A 14543-nucleotide genomic window follows, 5' to 3' on the forward strand; every position below is an offset into this window, starting at 1 on the left:
TCTCTCTCTCTCTCTCCCTGCCTCTACCTCAGGCTACCTTTATGTTGCCGTACACTACATAATTCTCTCTCTCTCTCTCTCTCTCTCTCTCTCTCTCTCTCAATTCAATTCAAGGGCTTTATTGGCATGGGAAAAATATGTTAACATTGCCAAAGCAAGTGAAGTAGATAATGAACAAACGTGAAATGAACAGCTAACATGACACTCACAGAGGTTCCAAAAGAATAGAGACATTTCAAATGTCATATTATGTATAAATACAGTGTTGTAACGATGTGCAAATAGTGAAAGTACAAAAGGGAAAATAAAGAAACATAAATATGGGTTGTATTTACAATGTGGCAACAGGTCACAAATCTTGCTGCTGTGATGGCACACTGTGGTAGTTGGGTTTGTTTTCAAATTCTTTGTTAATCGGTGTAATCTGAGGTAAATATGTGTCTCTAATATTGTCATACATTTGGCAGGAGGTTAGGATGTGCAGCTCAGTTTCCACCTCATTCTCGTGAGAGCCAGGTCTGCCTACGGCGGCCTTTCTCAATATCAAGGCTATGCTCACTGAGTCTGTACATAGTCAAAGCTTTCCTTAAGTTTGGGTCAGTCACAGTGGTCAGGTATTCTCTCACTGTGTATTCTCTGTTTAGGGCCAAGTAGCATTCTAGTTTGCTCTGTTTCTTTGTTAATTCTTTCCAATGTGTCAAGTAGTTATCTTTTTGTTTTGTCATTATTTGGTTGGGTCAAATCTGCACGCAGAGTCTCAATTTGGTGTTTGTCACATTTAGTTGAATTCTTGGATGGTGAGCGGACCCCAGACCTCACAATCATAAAGAGCAATGGGTTCTATAACTGAAGTATTTTTAGCCAGATCCTAATTGGCATGTCGAATTTGATGTTCCATTTGATGGCATAGAAGTCCCTTCTTGCCTTGTCTCTCAGCTCGTTCACAGCTTTGTGGATGTTACCTGTGGCGCTGATGTTTAGGCCGAGGTATGTATCGTTTTTAGTTTACTCAAGGCCAGTGGTTCTCAAACCTTTTATAGTCCCGTAACCCTTCAAACATTCAACCTCCAGCTGCGTACCCCCTCTAGCACCAGGGTCAGCGCACTCTCAAATGTTGTTTTTTGTCATCATTGTATGCCTGCCACACACTCACACTATACGATACATTAATTAAACATAAGAATGAGTGTGAGTTTTTGTCACAACACGGCTCGTGGGAAGTGACAAAGAGCTCTTTTAGGACCAGGGCCAGAAATAATAATTTTGCTCTTTATTTAACCATCTTATGTATAAAACCTTATTTGTTCATTGAAAATTGTGAATACCTCTCCACAGGTTAATGAGAAGCTTGAAAGGATGCACATAACTCTGCAATGTTGGGTTGTATTGGAGAGAGTCTCAGTCTTAAATAATTTTCCACACACAGTCTGTGCATGTATTTAGTTTTCATGCTAGCGAGGGCTGAGAATCCACTCTCATATAGGTACGTGGTTGCAAAGGGCATCAGTGTCTTAACAGCGCGATATGCCAAAGCAGGATACTCTGAGCGCAGCCCAATCCAGAAATCTGGCAGTGGCTTCTGATTAAATTCAATTTTCACAGAACTGCTTGTTGTAATTTTGATGAGGCTCTCTTGTTCAGATATCGGTAAGTGGACTGGAGGCAGGGCATGAAAGGGATAACGAATCCAGTTGTTTGTGTCGTCCATTTCGGGAGAATTGCGCACGCAGCTCACTCAGGTGCTTCGCTAAATCACATTTGACATGGTCTGTAAGCTTGAGTTAATTTGCACACAAAAAAATCATACAATGATGGAAAGCCCTGTGTGTTGTCCTTGTTAATGCAGAAAGAGAAGAGCTCCAACTTCTTAATCATGGCCTCAATTTTGTCCCGCACACTGAATATAGTTGCGGAGAGTCCCTGTAATCCTAGATTCAGATCATTCAGGTGAGAAAAACATCACCCAGATAGGCCTGTCATGTGAGAAACTCATCATCATGCAAGCATTCAGACAAGTGAAAATTATGGTCAGTAAAGAAAACTTTTAGCTCGTCTCTCAATTCAAAACAACGTGTCAATACTTTGCCCCTTGATAACCAGCGCACTTCTGTATGTTGTTAAAGCGTTACATGGTCGCTCTCCATATCATTGCATAGTGCAGAAAATACACGAGAGCTCAGAAGCCTTGCTTTAACAAAGTTTTCACTGTAGTGTCCAAAAAGTTTTTCAAGCTGTCAGGCATTCCCTTGGCAGCATGAGCCTCTCAGTGGATGCTGCAGTGTACCCAAGGGGCGTCGGGGGCAAGTGCTTGCACACGCATTACCACTCCACTATGTCTGCTTGTCATAGCTTTTGCACCATCAATACAGATACCAGCAGATCTTGACCACTAAAGTCCTTTTGATGTCACAATGCTGTCCAGTACTTTAAAAATATCCTCTCCTGTTGTCCTGGTTTCCAGTGGTTTGCAGAAGAGGATGTCTTCCTTAATTGACCCTCATAAACTTAATGGACATATACCAGGAGCTGTGCGGGATGATCTGTGACGGGATGATGATCTGTGTTCAATACAGGAGGAAAACAAACTGTAGCATGCTTTCTGGTCACGCGCCTCTATCTAACAGTACACTTCAAGTGACCCTCGTTCAAGATGGCCGTTCTTCTTCATTACACAAAGGAAAAACTTCAAGCATTTTATCCGGACGTGAAAATACTGCCCCCTGTCACTAAGAAGTTAAATTACAGGTTGTAATGCAGCAAAATAGGAAACATGCCAAGGGGGTGAATACTTTTGCAAGGCACTGCATGGGGGAGGGAATGCTGCCACCTCCAGGCAGGTGTTTGTCCCCCTGTGTGCTGAGGGTGTCAGGTTCTTGTCCGTTTCTGGGATTTAACCCTGGAAATGATTGATTTCCTCCTCTCTGTCCCTTGAAGACCTTTATGTACGTAAACACACACTCCCTATATCAGTGGACCCCTGCAACCCTCTTGTCGCCCCATCACAATGGTAATACGTTATGCTAAGCTAGTTTCCCTCAAACTTCTTATGTGTATACTGTCTCTGTTGCTTTGTGTACACAGTGAATGGTGTGTGATATGGTCTCATTGGTTCATAACCTCATGTGGTCTCTAACAGTTATGATATCAAGATTCCTCCTACATAGCCACATACAGTACACACTCTTATTTAATCCAATAAAGTATTTATTATGGCTTTGATATTCATGCAGCATTAAGCAATGCATTACGCCGTGTATATCTGTAAAACTCAGAGGATTTATAAAGTCTTAAATAAAAGATGTGGTATGATAGATGCTAATAACCTTGTTTTTGTTGTCTAGGAGGGTGTTTTATTTGAGAGGCGAGAAAAATGATCAGATGATGCTCTCTTTCTGCGAAGCTAATGCTTCAGACGTGTTGTGTATGGTCATAACAACAGGTAGCAGACATAAGCTTGAAATACTATTCTGCATCTTTGCATTTGTCACCACCACTGATATGAATAACGCTAATGAAGGAATACATTTAGAGCTTGTATGCTATTTTGCAGACAACACCTTTTTACTACCAACCAGCGTTTGCAAAGAAAAAACATTAAAAAGATGTGGCATTCAGTGTACAAACTAATAAAACGTGATGGAACACTTCTCAGCAGAATTGTAAATTGATGTATTGTGCGTTTAAAATGTTACGTTTTGCCATGTAGTCTCTATATATCACTGGTAATGTTCCCATGAGCAGCTCCTATTTGAGCCTATTTGGCAGATGGATCCAACAGTCCACCCAGATATTGTCCCTGTGACAGAGAACAGTCTAATGACAGCCTCATTGACGATGATGAGTTCTATTCCATTGCGCTGAGATCCAGTCCAATTTCAAAAGCAAATTCAGCTATTTGTCTTCCAAATAATTGTGGCACTTTATCAATCCTCCCAGTCTTTTATTTATCACTTCGATTGATGTGATCATTTTCACAAACTGCCTCTGCACTAACAGCTCCAACAGCCAAGGTACTCTCAGCAAGTGTGTGTCTGTGTATGTGTGTGTGTGTGTGTGAGGGGGGGGGGGATATGTGACTGTGTGTTTGTGTGTAAACACAACATGTAAAGTGTTGGTCCCATGTTTCATGAGCGGAAATAAAAGATCCCATGCCCACAAAAAGCTTTTTTCTCTCAAATTCTGTGCAGAAATGTGTTTACATCCTGGTTTCAACTGTACCGGGGAGATGGCAGATGGCAGAAAGCGTGTATGGTGACGTGAGGGCGAGCTGTTTGCTTCCCCTTGGTGGCCTTGGGGTTATGAATGCACAGAGATCCTGAGGCCCATTGTCGCGCCATTTAACCACCGCCATCACCTCATGTTTCAGCATGATAATGCACGGTCCCGTGTCGCAAGGATCTGTACACAATTTCTGGAAGCTGAAAATGTCCTAGTTCTTCCATGGCCCACATAATCACCAGACATGTCACCCATTGAGCATGTTTGGGATGCTCTGTACAACAGAGTTTTCCAGTTCCCGACAATATCCAGCAACTTCGCACAGCCATTGAAGATGAGTGGGACAACATTCCACAAGCCACAATCAACAGCCTGATCAACTCTATGCGAAGAATAGAGTCGCACTGCATGAAGCAAATTGTGGTCACATCAGATACTGACTGGTTTTCTGATCCACGTCCCTACCGTATTTTAAGGTATCTGTAACCAACAGATGCATATCTGTATTCCCAGTCATGTGAAATCCATATTTTAATGACTGATGAATTTATTTCAATTGACTGATTTCCTTATATGAATTAAAACTGTTGCATGTTGCGTTTTTATTATTTTGTCTAGTGTATTTCTCAATATGTATGTGTACTTGAAGAGGCATATTTGTGATGAGAATAGTGGTGGTTTTCAATGCCTAAAAAAAATATTTTCTGTGTTTGTGAGTGTGTGCGTTTGTGTGTGCATGCGTGTGTGCGCATGTGTTTGATCAGTGGTGTAGTGTTACTTGTCTAATATTGCATCTATGACTAGTGTATGTGGAGGCATGGTGGGACTGGATGGAAAGTCTCCAGGTATGATGGGAAGAGGACACAGACAGTCATCAATCTGACAGCTGCATCATTACTCCCTCTTATTATTCTCCCTCTCCTCTTTATCCTCTTATCCACTCTGTCTTCTTTTTCACCCGGTTCCCTCTGTGATAGATGAATAAATTATATTGGTTCCCTTATTAACTGGTTCAGTAGTACAGTAGGTCTAGCTGTGTGTTAGCTGATTTCAGGAGTAGGTCTAGCTGTGTGTTAGCTGATTTCGGTAGTAGGTCTAGCTGTGTGTTAGCTGATTTCAGTAGTAAGTCTATTAGAGTGTGAGCTGAGTTCAGTAGTAAGTCTATTAGAGTGTGAGCTGAGTTCAGTAGTAAGTCTATTAGAGTGTGAGCTGAGTTCAGTAGTAAGTCTATTAGAGTGTGAGCTGAGTTCAGTAGTAAGTCTATTAGAGTGTGAGCTGAGTTCAGTAGTAAGTCTATTAGAGTGTGAGCTGAGTTCAGTAGTAAGTCTATTAGAGTGTGACTACATACTTTAGATCTGGTTCTAGCCATTTAAGTTTACACTGAAAGGGGTTTTCCATCCCAAAAAATGTATTTTTTTAAAGTACAGAAAAAAATAAGAAAATAAAAAATATAAACACAGCATGTAAAGTGTTGTTCCCATGTTTAATTAGCTGAAATAAAATACCCCAGAAATGTTACATACACACAAAAAGCTTATTTCTCTCAAATTTTGGGCAAACATTTTTTTTACATCCCTGTTAGTGAGTATTTCTGCTTTGCCGAGATAATCCAGACTTATTCTAAAATGGATTAAAAAAACATATTCCTCATCAATCTATACACAATACCCCATAATGACAAAGCAATAACAGATTTGTAGAACATTTTGAACATTTATTTAAAAACCCCCCAGAAATATCACATTTGTATAAGTATTCAGACCCTTTACTCAGTACTTTGTTGATGTACCTTTGGCAATGATTACAGCCTCAAGTCTTCTTTGGTATGACGCTACACGCTTGGCACACCTGTATTTGGGGAGTTTCTCCCATTCTTCTCTGCAGGTCCTCTCAAGCTCTGTCAGGTTGGATGGGGGGGGCGTCGCTGCATGTGACTGGGCCACTCAAGGACATTCAGAGACTTGTCCTGAAGCCACTCCTGCATAGTCTTGGCTGTGTGCTTATGGTTGTTGTCCTGTTGGTAGGTCAAAGACAAAAGATGTAAGTTCCTTTGAACGAGGTATGGTAGTAGGTACCAGGCGCATCGGTTTGAGTGTGTCAATCCCTGTAACACTACTGGGTTACACTACACAGTTTCCAGTGTGTATCAAAAATGGTCCACCAACTAAAGGACATCCAGCCAACTTGACACAACTGTGGGAAGCATTGGAGTCAACATGGGCCAACATCCCTGACCAATTGAGACTGTTGAGAGGGAGAAAAGGGGATGTGTAAGTCAATGATAGGAAGATGTTCCTAATGTTTAGTATACGCAGTGTAGATACAGTATATATTTGATTTGTATATCTTATATCTACTAGACTGCTGACTGGCTCTGTCTGCTCTCAGAGAACTAGAGCTCCCCCACTGCTGAGCTGCTCCGTCTGTCTGGGACAGCGGGGGCTCTATAGGAAGCAGAGTACACACAGGTGGAACCGACCGTGTGTAGTCTACTCTAGGGCCTGTCCCAGATACCTGGGGCAGTGGGCCGCCTGCAGAGAACGGACTGCTCTTTGTCTTCCTGGTCCTCCTCTCCCTCTTTCATCTACCCCTTCCCTTCATATCCCTGGCAAAGAGAGGAACGCTGCCATACCGAGTGAGCCTCATAAAGCCTCCTGTCACTTTGACTAATTTGTTAGTCTTGTCTCACTGTGTCGAATCTTCACCCCACTCCTCCCTCCTCCCCTCCCTGCATCACCCCCAGCTCCCTCCTCCCTCCTCCCCTCCCCGCATCACGCCCAGCTCCCTCTGCCCTCCACCCCTGGATAAAAAAAGGGCCATAAATGTAATGTAGTGCTGTGGCCGCTCTATCTGCAGCCAGAGAGAACGGGGGCTTTATGAAGCAGAAGATAAACTGACGGCCAGATTCCTCATCCCAAGCCCTCGCTGTCTGACTCTGTCCCACCTCACAACCGAGACCTGCTGGGCCCAGGGTAAAAATAGAGAAAGGAGAGGAGAGCTATTATAAATGCTACTTTCTCTCTCACTCCGCTCAGAAATTCTGTTCAGCCAGTCCCTCAGAGGACCAGGAAGTGATAGCGGTGTGGAGTTAGTGCCAGTTTCACACCGCGAAAAACGAACGCCAACAACTCCCCTCCGTCCAGGGGGAATCAATTGCTATGTAGTTAGGGAGCAGTGGGGACCGAATTTAGAGAGACACAACAACAAAAACACAAACATGTCCTCCCCCCTACGCTACAGGATCACACCAGGGAATACACTCTGGCTACAACCAAATGTATTTGCTTGATATAGGAGCTCTGGCTAATAGCTAAAAATAGGTCCCACCTCTCCACTTCCTGTCAAGCTGTCAGCGTCCTTCTCCCTCTTCCTCATGGGAAGGCAGACAGAGTTCTCCTTCATGTGCTGTTCCAGCAGACAACCAGTGTGTGATTACTAACCCTCAAATCCACACGTCGACAGACCCGACCTCTCCTGACTCCCCAGCCTCACACAGGGAGAAGGAGCTGGCTGGCTGACTATGGACACGCAGGCCAATTTGAGAGAGGAGAGCTACTCCGTGATCGTCTCGTTCCCCTGTGTGTGTTCCCTCTTTTCTCTTCCCAGCTGAACACTCCGACATGTGAGGAGTAGTGGGTAATGGGATGGGTTTGGTGGAAGGAAGCCACAGAATAGATGGGCTGTGTGCAGTGTGTTAGCCTGTTAGCCTTTGCTGTCCACTACAATACCACTGGCTATTTCTCTCTGGCGCTCCCAGTACAGTCATCTTTAATTGAGCTTAATAGGCTGTAAATGGCATCAACAGCTTCAGTGAATGTTCTGATGGAAGAGCCAGAATATGACGGTGTTGAACAGAAGAATGCAGTGGTAGTCCAAATCAAACCAAAGATTCAGCTTTTAAAGAGTATTCACTTGAGTTAAAAGTATGCTTCTCTGGCCTATAGAGAAAGAGCAAGAAAGTGTTGCATCATGGCCTGGCTTGTGGGCAGTGGTATTTACAGGGAAGTAAATGTGGTCATAGGCCAATGGCATGGTGTCTCCTCTCTCTCTCTCTCTCTCTCTCTCTCTCTCTCTCTCTCTCTCTCTCTCTCTACTGCACCAGTTTCAAACGCACGCACACACGCACGCACACACACCGCTCCCTGGTAAATGTAAACAGGTTGTTTCTTCCACATTGGTGGTTTTCCTCTCTCCGTGACTGGAGCAAAATGTTATTTATTATAACGGAATGAGAAATATAGATCAGCTCCTGGAGATTACAGAGATGTAGAAAAGGTGTAAATGGGGGAGAGAGAGAGAGAGAGAGAGAGAGAGAGAGAGAGAACAAGAGAGAGTGGGGTAGAGGAAGAGGTGGGAAAGCGAAAGATAGACAGAGAGAGGAAAAAAGAAAGACAGAGAGGGAAAACAAATAAAATGGAGGTGGCATGTGTGAGCCCAGCCAGGGCTGTGAGCTGAGTTCCCAGGCAAGACAGCGTGAGCTGCCTATTTGTCAGCATTGATCAACCCATTAAGACGCTGTGGTGGGAAGCATATTGGTTTTGGGGGTCAAAGGGCCAGAGAGATAAAGGAAGGGGGGTGTGCTGAACTATTTTCAGCTCCGGTTGCTGCACATCTGCAGGATGAAAAAAAGACTGGTATTCCATCTTCACACTACAGCATATAGGAAGTTCATTTTGCGTTCAGCCAGTCCCTGTGGGTGAGGGGAAATATGGCATTTGTCCCAGTAGTATCTATGGATACGTAGCATATGTTTTATCTTGCTTATACAGCCCTTCTATTTCTCTGGGAGTGTCGTAGAAGACATGGCCGCCAGTCAGGCAGAGAGATAGCATGTCATGTGTCTTCCTTGGTGTCTGTGTGTGTCTGGGTGTGTGTGTCCAAGCCCAAGGGGAGAGCAGGCTGCTGCTGCTTCGTCTTCCGTCCCCCAGCCTCTGATGAATTCATATCATTAACTCTGCCTTGATCGGCCTGCTAATCCTACACTCAGTAATAAGGGATTAAAATGTCACCTAAGCCACCTACTGTTATTGAGCCCAGAGTCGTGTGTGTGTGCATGAGAGAGGGAGAGAGAAGAGGGACAGAGTAAAAAAGGATTTGGTGGTTGGGCAAGTATGTGTGAGAGAGAGTGTATATACTGTACAATGTTCAACTGTATGTGACATACTGTAGAATAATACAAATGAGTGTTTTCCTTGTGAAATTGTAAACAGCTATTGAATATGTTGCTACTGTTTTGGCTAAGGTGTGGTTGGGGTAGGTTGGTCTGGAGTTAGGGTGTGTCCTCGTTCTGGAAAGTTTCATAAAAGTGGGACATGTTATGAAAAAAATGTCTCTATAACCTCTCCGGGCAAACCTAGAGAGAGTCATGGAGGAGAAAGACAGAAAGGAATTCCAATTCACTGGATAACAGCCCAGTCCAGAGCAGACCAACAGGCTGCTTGCCTGCTACCCTCTTCTGCCTGGTTGCCTAGCAACCCCTAGTGTACTCCTCTGTGAGGCCGGCCCACTAATGACTGCTGTTGCCGCAGCAGCTCAGAGGCTACTAATGGTTCCCGTCTTCAGAGCTGTGGAGCCTCATGACCAATCGCTGCAGTTTAGGGCCAGGAGACTGACTGATCACTGGGCAGGGACCCCAGGACCTCAACCTACCTTAGCTCTCCCTAACACCACCATTCCATCCTCTAACTCTCAGTAACACCACCACTCCATCCTCTAACTCTCCCTAACACCACTACTCCATCCTCTAACTCTCCCTAACACCACCACTCCATCCTCTAACTCTCCGTAACACCACCCCTCCATCCTCTAACTCTCCATAACACCACCACTCCATCCTCTAACTCTCCGTAACACCACCACTCCATCCTCTAACTCTCCCTAACACCACCACTCCAACCTCTAACTCTCCCTAATACCACCACTCCATCCTCTAACTCTCCCTAACACCACCACTCCATCCTCTAACTCTCCCTAACACCACTACTCCATCCTCTAACTCTCCGTAACACCACCACTCTATCCTCTAACTCTCCCTAACACCACCACTCCAACCTCTAACTCTCCCTAACACCACCACTCCATCCTCTAACTCTCCCTAACACCACTACTCCATCCTCTAACTCTCCGTAACACCACCACTCTATCCTCTAACTGTCCCTAACACCACCACTCCATCCTCTAACTCTCAGTAACACCACCACTCCATCCTCTAACTCTCCTTAACACCACCACTCTATCCTCTAACTCTCCGTAACACCACCACTCCATCCTCTAACTCTCCATAACACCACCACTCCATCCTCTAACTCTCTGTAACACCACCACTTCATCCTCTAACTCTCCTTAACACCACCACTCCATCCTCTAACTCTCCATAACACCACCACTCCATCCTCTAACTCTCCGTAACACCACCACTCCATCCTCTAACTCTCCGTAACACCACCACTCCATCCTCTAACTCTCCTTAACACCACCACTCTATCCTCTAACTCTCCGTAACACCACCACTCCATCCTCTAACTCTCCATAACACCACCACTCCATCCTCTAACTCTCTGTAACACCACCACTTCATCCTCTAACTCTCCTTAACACCACCACTCCATCCTCTAACTCTCCATAACACCACCACTCCATCCTCTAACTCTCCGTAACACCACCACTCCATCCTCTAACTCTCCGTAACACCACCACTCCATCCTCTAACTCTCCTTAACACCACCACTCTATCCTCTAACTCTCCTTAACACCAACACTCCATCCTCTAACTCTCCGTAACACCACCACTCCATCCTCTAACTCTCCCTAACACCCCACTCCATCCTCTAACTCTCCCTAACACCACCACTCCATCCTCTAACTCTCCCTAACACCACCACTCCATCCTCTAACTCTTCCTAACACCACCACTCCATCCTCTAACTCTCCGTAACACCACCACTCCATCCTCTAACTCTTCCTAACACCAGCACTCCATCCTCTAACTCTCCCTAACACCACCACTCCATCCTCTAACTCTCCGTAACACCACCACTCTATCCTCTAACTCTCCCTAACACCACCACTCCAACCTCTAACTCTCCCTAACACCACCACTCCATCCTCTAACTCTCCCTAACACCACTACTCCATCCTCTAACTCTCCGTAACACCACCACTCTATCCTCTAACTCTCCCTAACACCACCACTCCAACCTCTAACTCTCCCTAACACCACCACTCCATCCTCTAACTCTCTGTTACACAACCACTCCATCCTCTAACTCTCCCTAACACCACCACTCCATCCTCTAACTCTCCATAACACCACCACTCCATCCTCTAACTCTCCGTAACACCACCACTCCATCCTCTAACTCTCCGTAACACCACCACTCCATCCTCTAACACTCCCTAACACCACCACTCCATCCTCTAACTCTCCCTAACACCAACACTCCATCCTCTAACTCTCCCTAACACCACCACTCCATCCTCTAACTCTCCCTAACACCCCACTCCATCCTCTAACTCTCCCTAATACCACCACTCCATCCTCTAACTCTCCCTAACACCACCACTCCATCCTCTAACTCTTCCTAACACCACCACTCCATCCTCTAACTCTCCGTAACACCACCACTCCATCCTCTAACTCTTCCTAACACCACCACTCCATCCTCTAACTGTCCCTAACACCACCACTCCATCCTCTAACTCTCCCTAACACCACCACTCCATCCTCTAACTCTCCCTAACACCCCACTCCATCCTCTAACTCTCCCTAATACCACCACTCCATCCTCTAACTCTCCCTAACACCACCACTCCATCCTCTAACTCTTCCTAACACCACCACTCCATCCTCTAACTCTCCGTAACACCACCACTCCATCCTCTAACTCTTCCTAACACCACCACTCCATCCTCTAACTGTCCCTAACACCACCACTCCATCCTCTAACTCTCCCTAACACCACCACTCCATCCTCTAACTCTCTGTAACACCACTACTCCATCCATCCAAGAGTGTTGGGGTTCTCCACCACCCTCCTCCTTCACTCCAAACAAACCAGCAGAGAAAACGAAAGGCTTCTAGTCACAACATCTGGAACTCCCCAAGTCCCCCATCTGACCGCCACAGCCCCCAGTCACTTTATCTTAAACCCTCCAGGCTCTAACCACAATTTGTCATCTGTGCTCCCATTCAGACACAGCCCATTTCCACCACTCACAGTGCAGTATCTCTCAGTTAGTAGACCCCTCCAACAGCACTATACTGAATGGTTTATATGGAATATGCATGGGATCCAGTGACAACGCATCTGTTGCTCTTATGAGTTTGTATTCTCATTGTCATCGTGTTATAGCCAGCTGTGGGAAAAGACAACAATAGATCCGTGTTATCTCCAACTCATGGCCTGTAAGTGTTGACATTAGCATGTCTGTATAAAGGTTTGTTTGGTTGTGATGTGGGCAGCGTTACCTTTTGTTCCAGCGTCACGGTGTATTCTGGTGTATGTACATGTAGAACTAGGAGTGTCACATTAGATGCATACATCCCTCCACGTCGTTTAGTCGCTTGGCTATATTTGACTCATGACGTCTGGGCTCATGTCAACTGCTGTCAAGTGTACCACGGCCCTAAGCCTTCCAGTCATAGTGAACCTGACTGATGGGAGTGGGCAGCCCTGCACTGTGCTGCTCAGTGACACACACACTGGCCCTGTTCTCATGCCCTATGTAGGAGAGACAGGCCCAGTGCCCAGTGTCTACTGCCTACTGCAGGCTCCAGGAGACACAGCCAATACACCACTCATGGAAGGATGCCCTCACTAAGCACAGAGCCTCTCTACACTGACCTTTGCCCCCACACTATTCATCCAGGGAAACAGGAAGATATTTGTCATGTTGTATACAGTCAAAGGCTTTGAAACTCTTCATTTTATACATGTCATACTCCTGAGAGAGATGGAACTGTGTAGAGGGAGCAAAGAGAGCCATGGGAGTTTTTTATTCACAGCAGGCGTTTTTAAAAGCCCTTCTAATGTTGGGCTTGGCGCTGCTAAGCTTTTTCCTCTCTGGACTGTATCTTCAGAGGTTGTTTATTGATTTGCACTTCTAACCTTTTTACAGTACTTTCTGTGTTTCTTGGACATGTTTTTGTGTGTGGCTTTCAAAAGCCAGTGTGTCTGGGGTGGGCTTGGCTGACCAGAGCAAAGCAGCAGCATACTGGTCACGACGCTTGGATCTGGTCCTGAGGGGAGGGGTGGAGGTGGTAGTGGTTGGGGAGGTAGGAGTGTGTAGAGCTGGGCAGGGCAGGGCAAGTTATAGAAGGGTAGGGGTGGAAAAGAGAGAGGGAGGGAGGGAAGGGAGGGACAGAGGGAGAGAGGATGTATAGAGCTGGGCAGGGCATGGCTTTAAGGGACAGAGGGAAGTAGGGAGGAGACAGGAAGCTCAGGGCAGCCAGAGAAGACCTCTCCTTGTGGGGTTGATAGTGGGTGATGTAATGGCATTAATCTCCTCATGCCATCTGACAACCAGTGTGACTCATTGAAAAGTGCTAATTCTGCTGAACTGTGACGGGGAACCAGGCATCTTCGGAGGCCAGGGCCCTGGATTAATTAGGCATGCTGGCATCAAACTCAAAGCTCACACATTCTCCTCTTCTTCTTTACTAGAACAGAACAGAGCACTGTTTGTGTTGTTTATCTGATGCTCCAGTGAGTCAGGACAAGAACTACAGGCCCATGAACACCACTCTGTCCCCTTTCCTCCTGGTAGTGGTTGTAGTGGATGTCCCCAGGTGGCCACACTAACCCAGGTGTTTTCTCCTCTCTCTGCAGATGAACCGGCCCATCCAGGTGAAGCCAGCCGACAGCGAAGGACGAGGAGGTAATTAACCTTCTCCTGGTTGTCCCTTCCCTCTTTTCACCCCTACTCCCTCCTTCCCTCCCTCCCTCCCTTCACCCCTTCACCCCTCTCTCCACCCCTCCACTCCTCCAACCCTCCACTCCTCCATCCCTCCACCCCTCCATTCCTCCGCACACCTGAATATTCTGCTCTCAGTAGGGACACACTGGGAGTTTGCAGAGTAGCCATTAATATAGGTCACTCGCCTCTATTGACTTCCCATCTGTGCCGGGCCGGACCAACAGAGAGAGGGGCTGTGTCAGGTTCACTGTCACTCTGGGAGGTTCAAAGTCGAGTGAGGAGTGGGAGGAGGAGAGGCTGGGTAGGGATCTATCCCTCCTCACTGTTCTCAGAGTGACAGCTCAGCCTGGTTACAGATGAGTACCACTGAGAGTCAAACCCCCCTTCCATGCACCTCCATATCCTTCCTC

The 14543-nt window shown here is 46.0% G+C and overlaps 1 protein-coding gene across 19 annotated transcripts in view; it reads left to right on the top strand.

The window, feature by feature from the left end:
* The window catches only part of LOC110526357 (CUGBP Elav-like family member 4), a 174919-nt gene that overhangs the window by 101779 nt on the left and 58597 nt on the right, over nt 1–14543 (top strand). For all 19 annotated transcript variants that reach the window (XR_005052197.1, XM_036980700.1, XM_036980702.1 and 16 more), the window contains exon 3: nt 14046–14094. Coding sequence is in view for 18 of the 19 variants with exons in the window: in XM_036980700.1 (XP_036836595.1) it covers nt 14046–14094 (49 nt within the window). In the remaining variant the exon portion in view is untranslated. The remainder of the gene's footprint in view (nt 1–14045; nt 14095–14543) is intronic.

Source organism: Oncorhynchus mykiss, chromosome 6 (genome assembly GCF_013265735.2).
Source record: "Oncorhynchus mykiss isolate Arlee chromosome 6, USDA_OmykA_1.1, whole genome shotgun sequence".
In the NCBI taxonomy this organism is placed as follows: domain Eukaryota; kingdom Metazoa; phylum Chordata; class Actinopteri; order Salmoniformes; family Salmonidae; genus Oncorhynchus; species Oncorhynchus mykiss.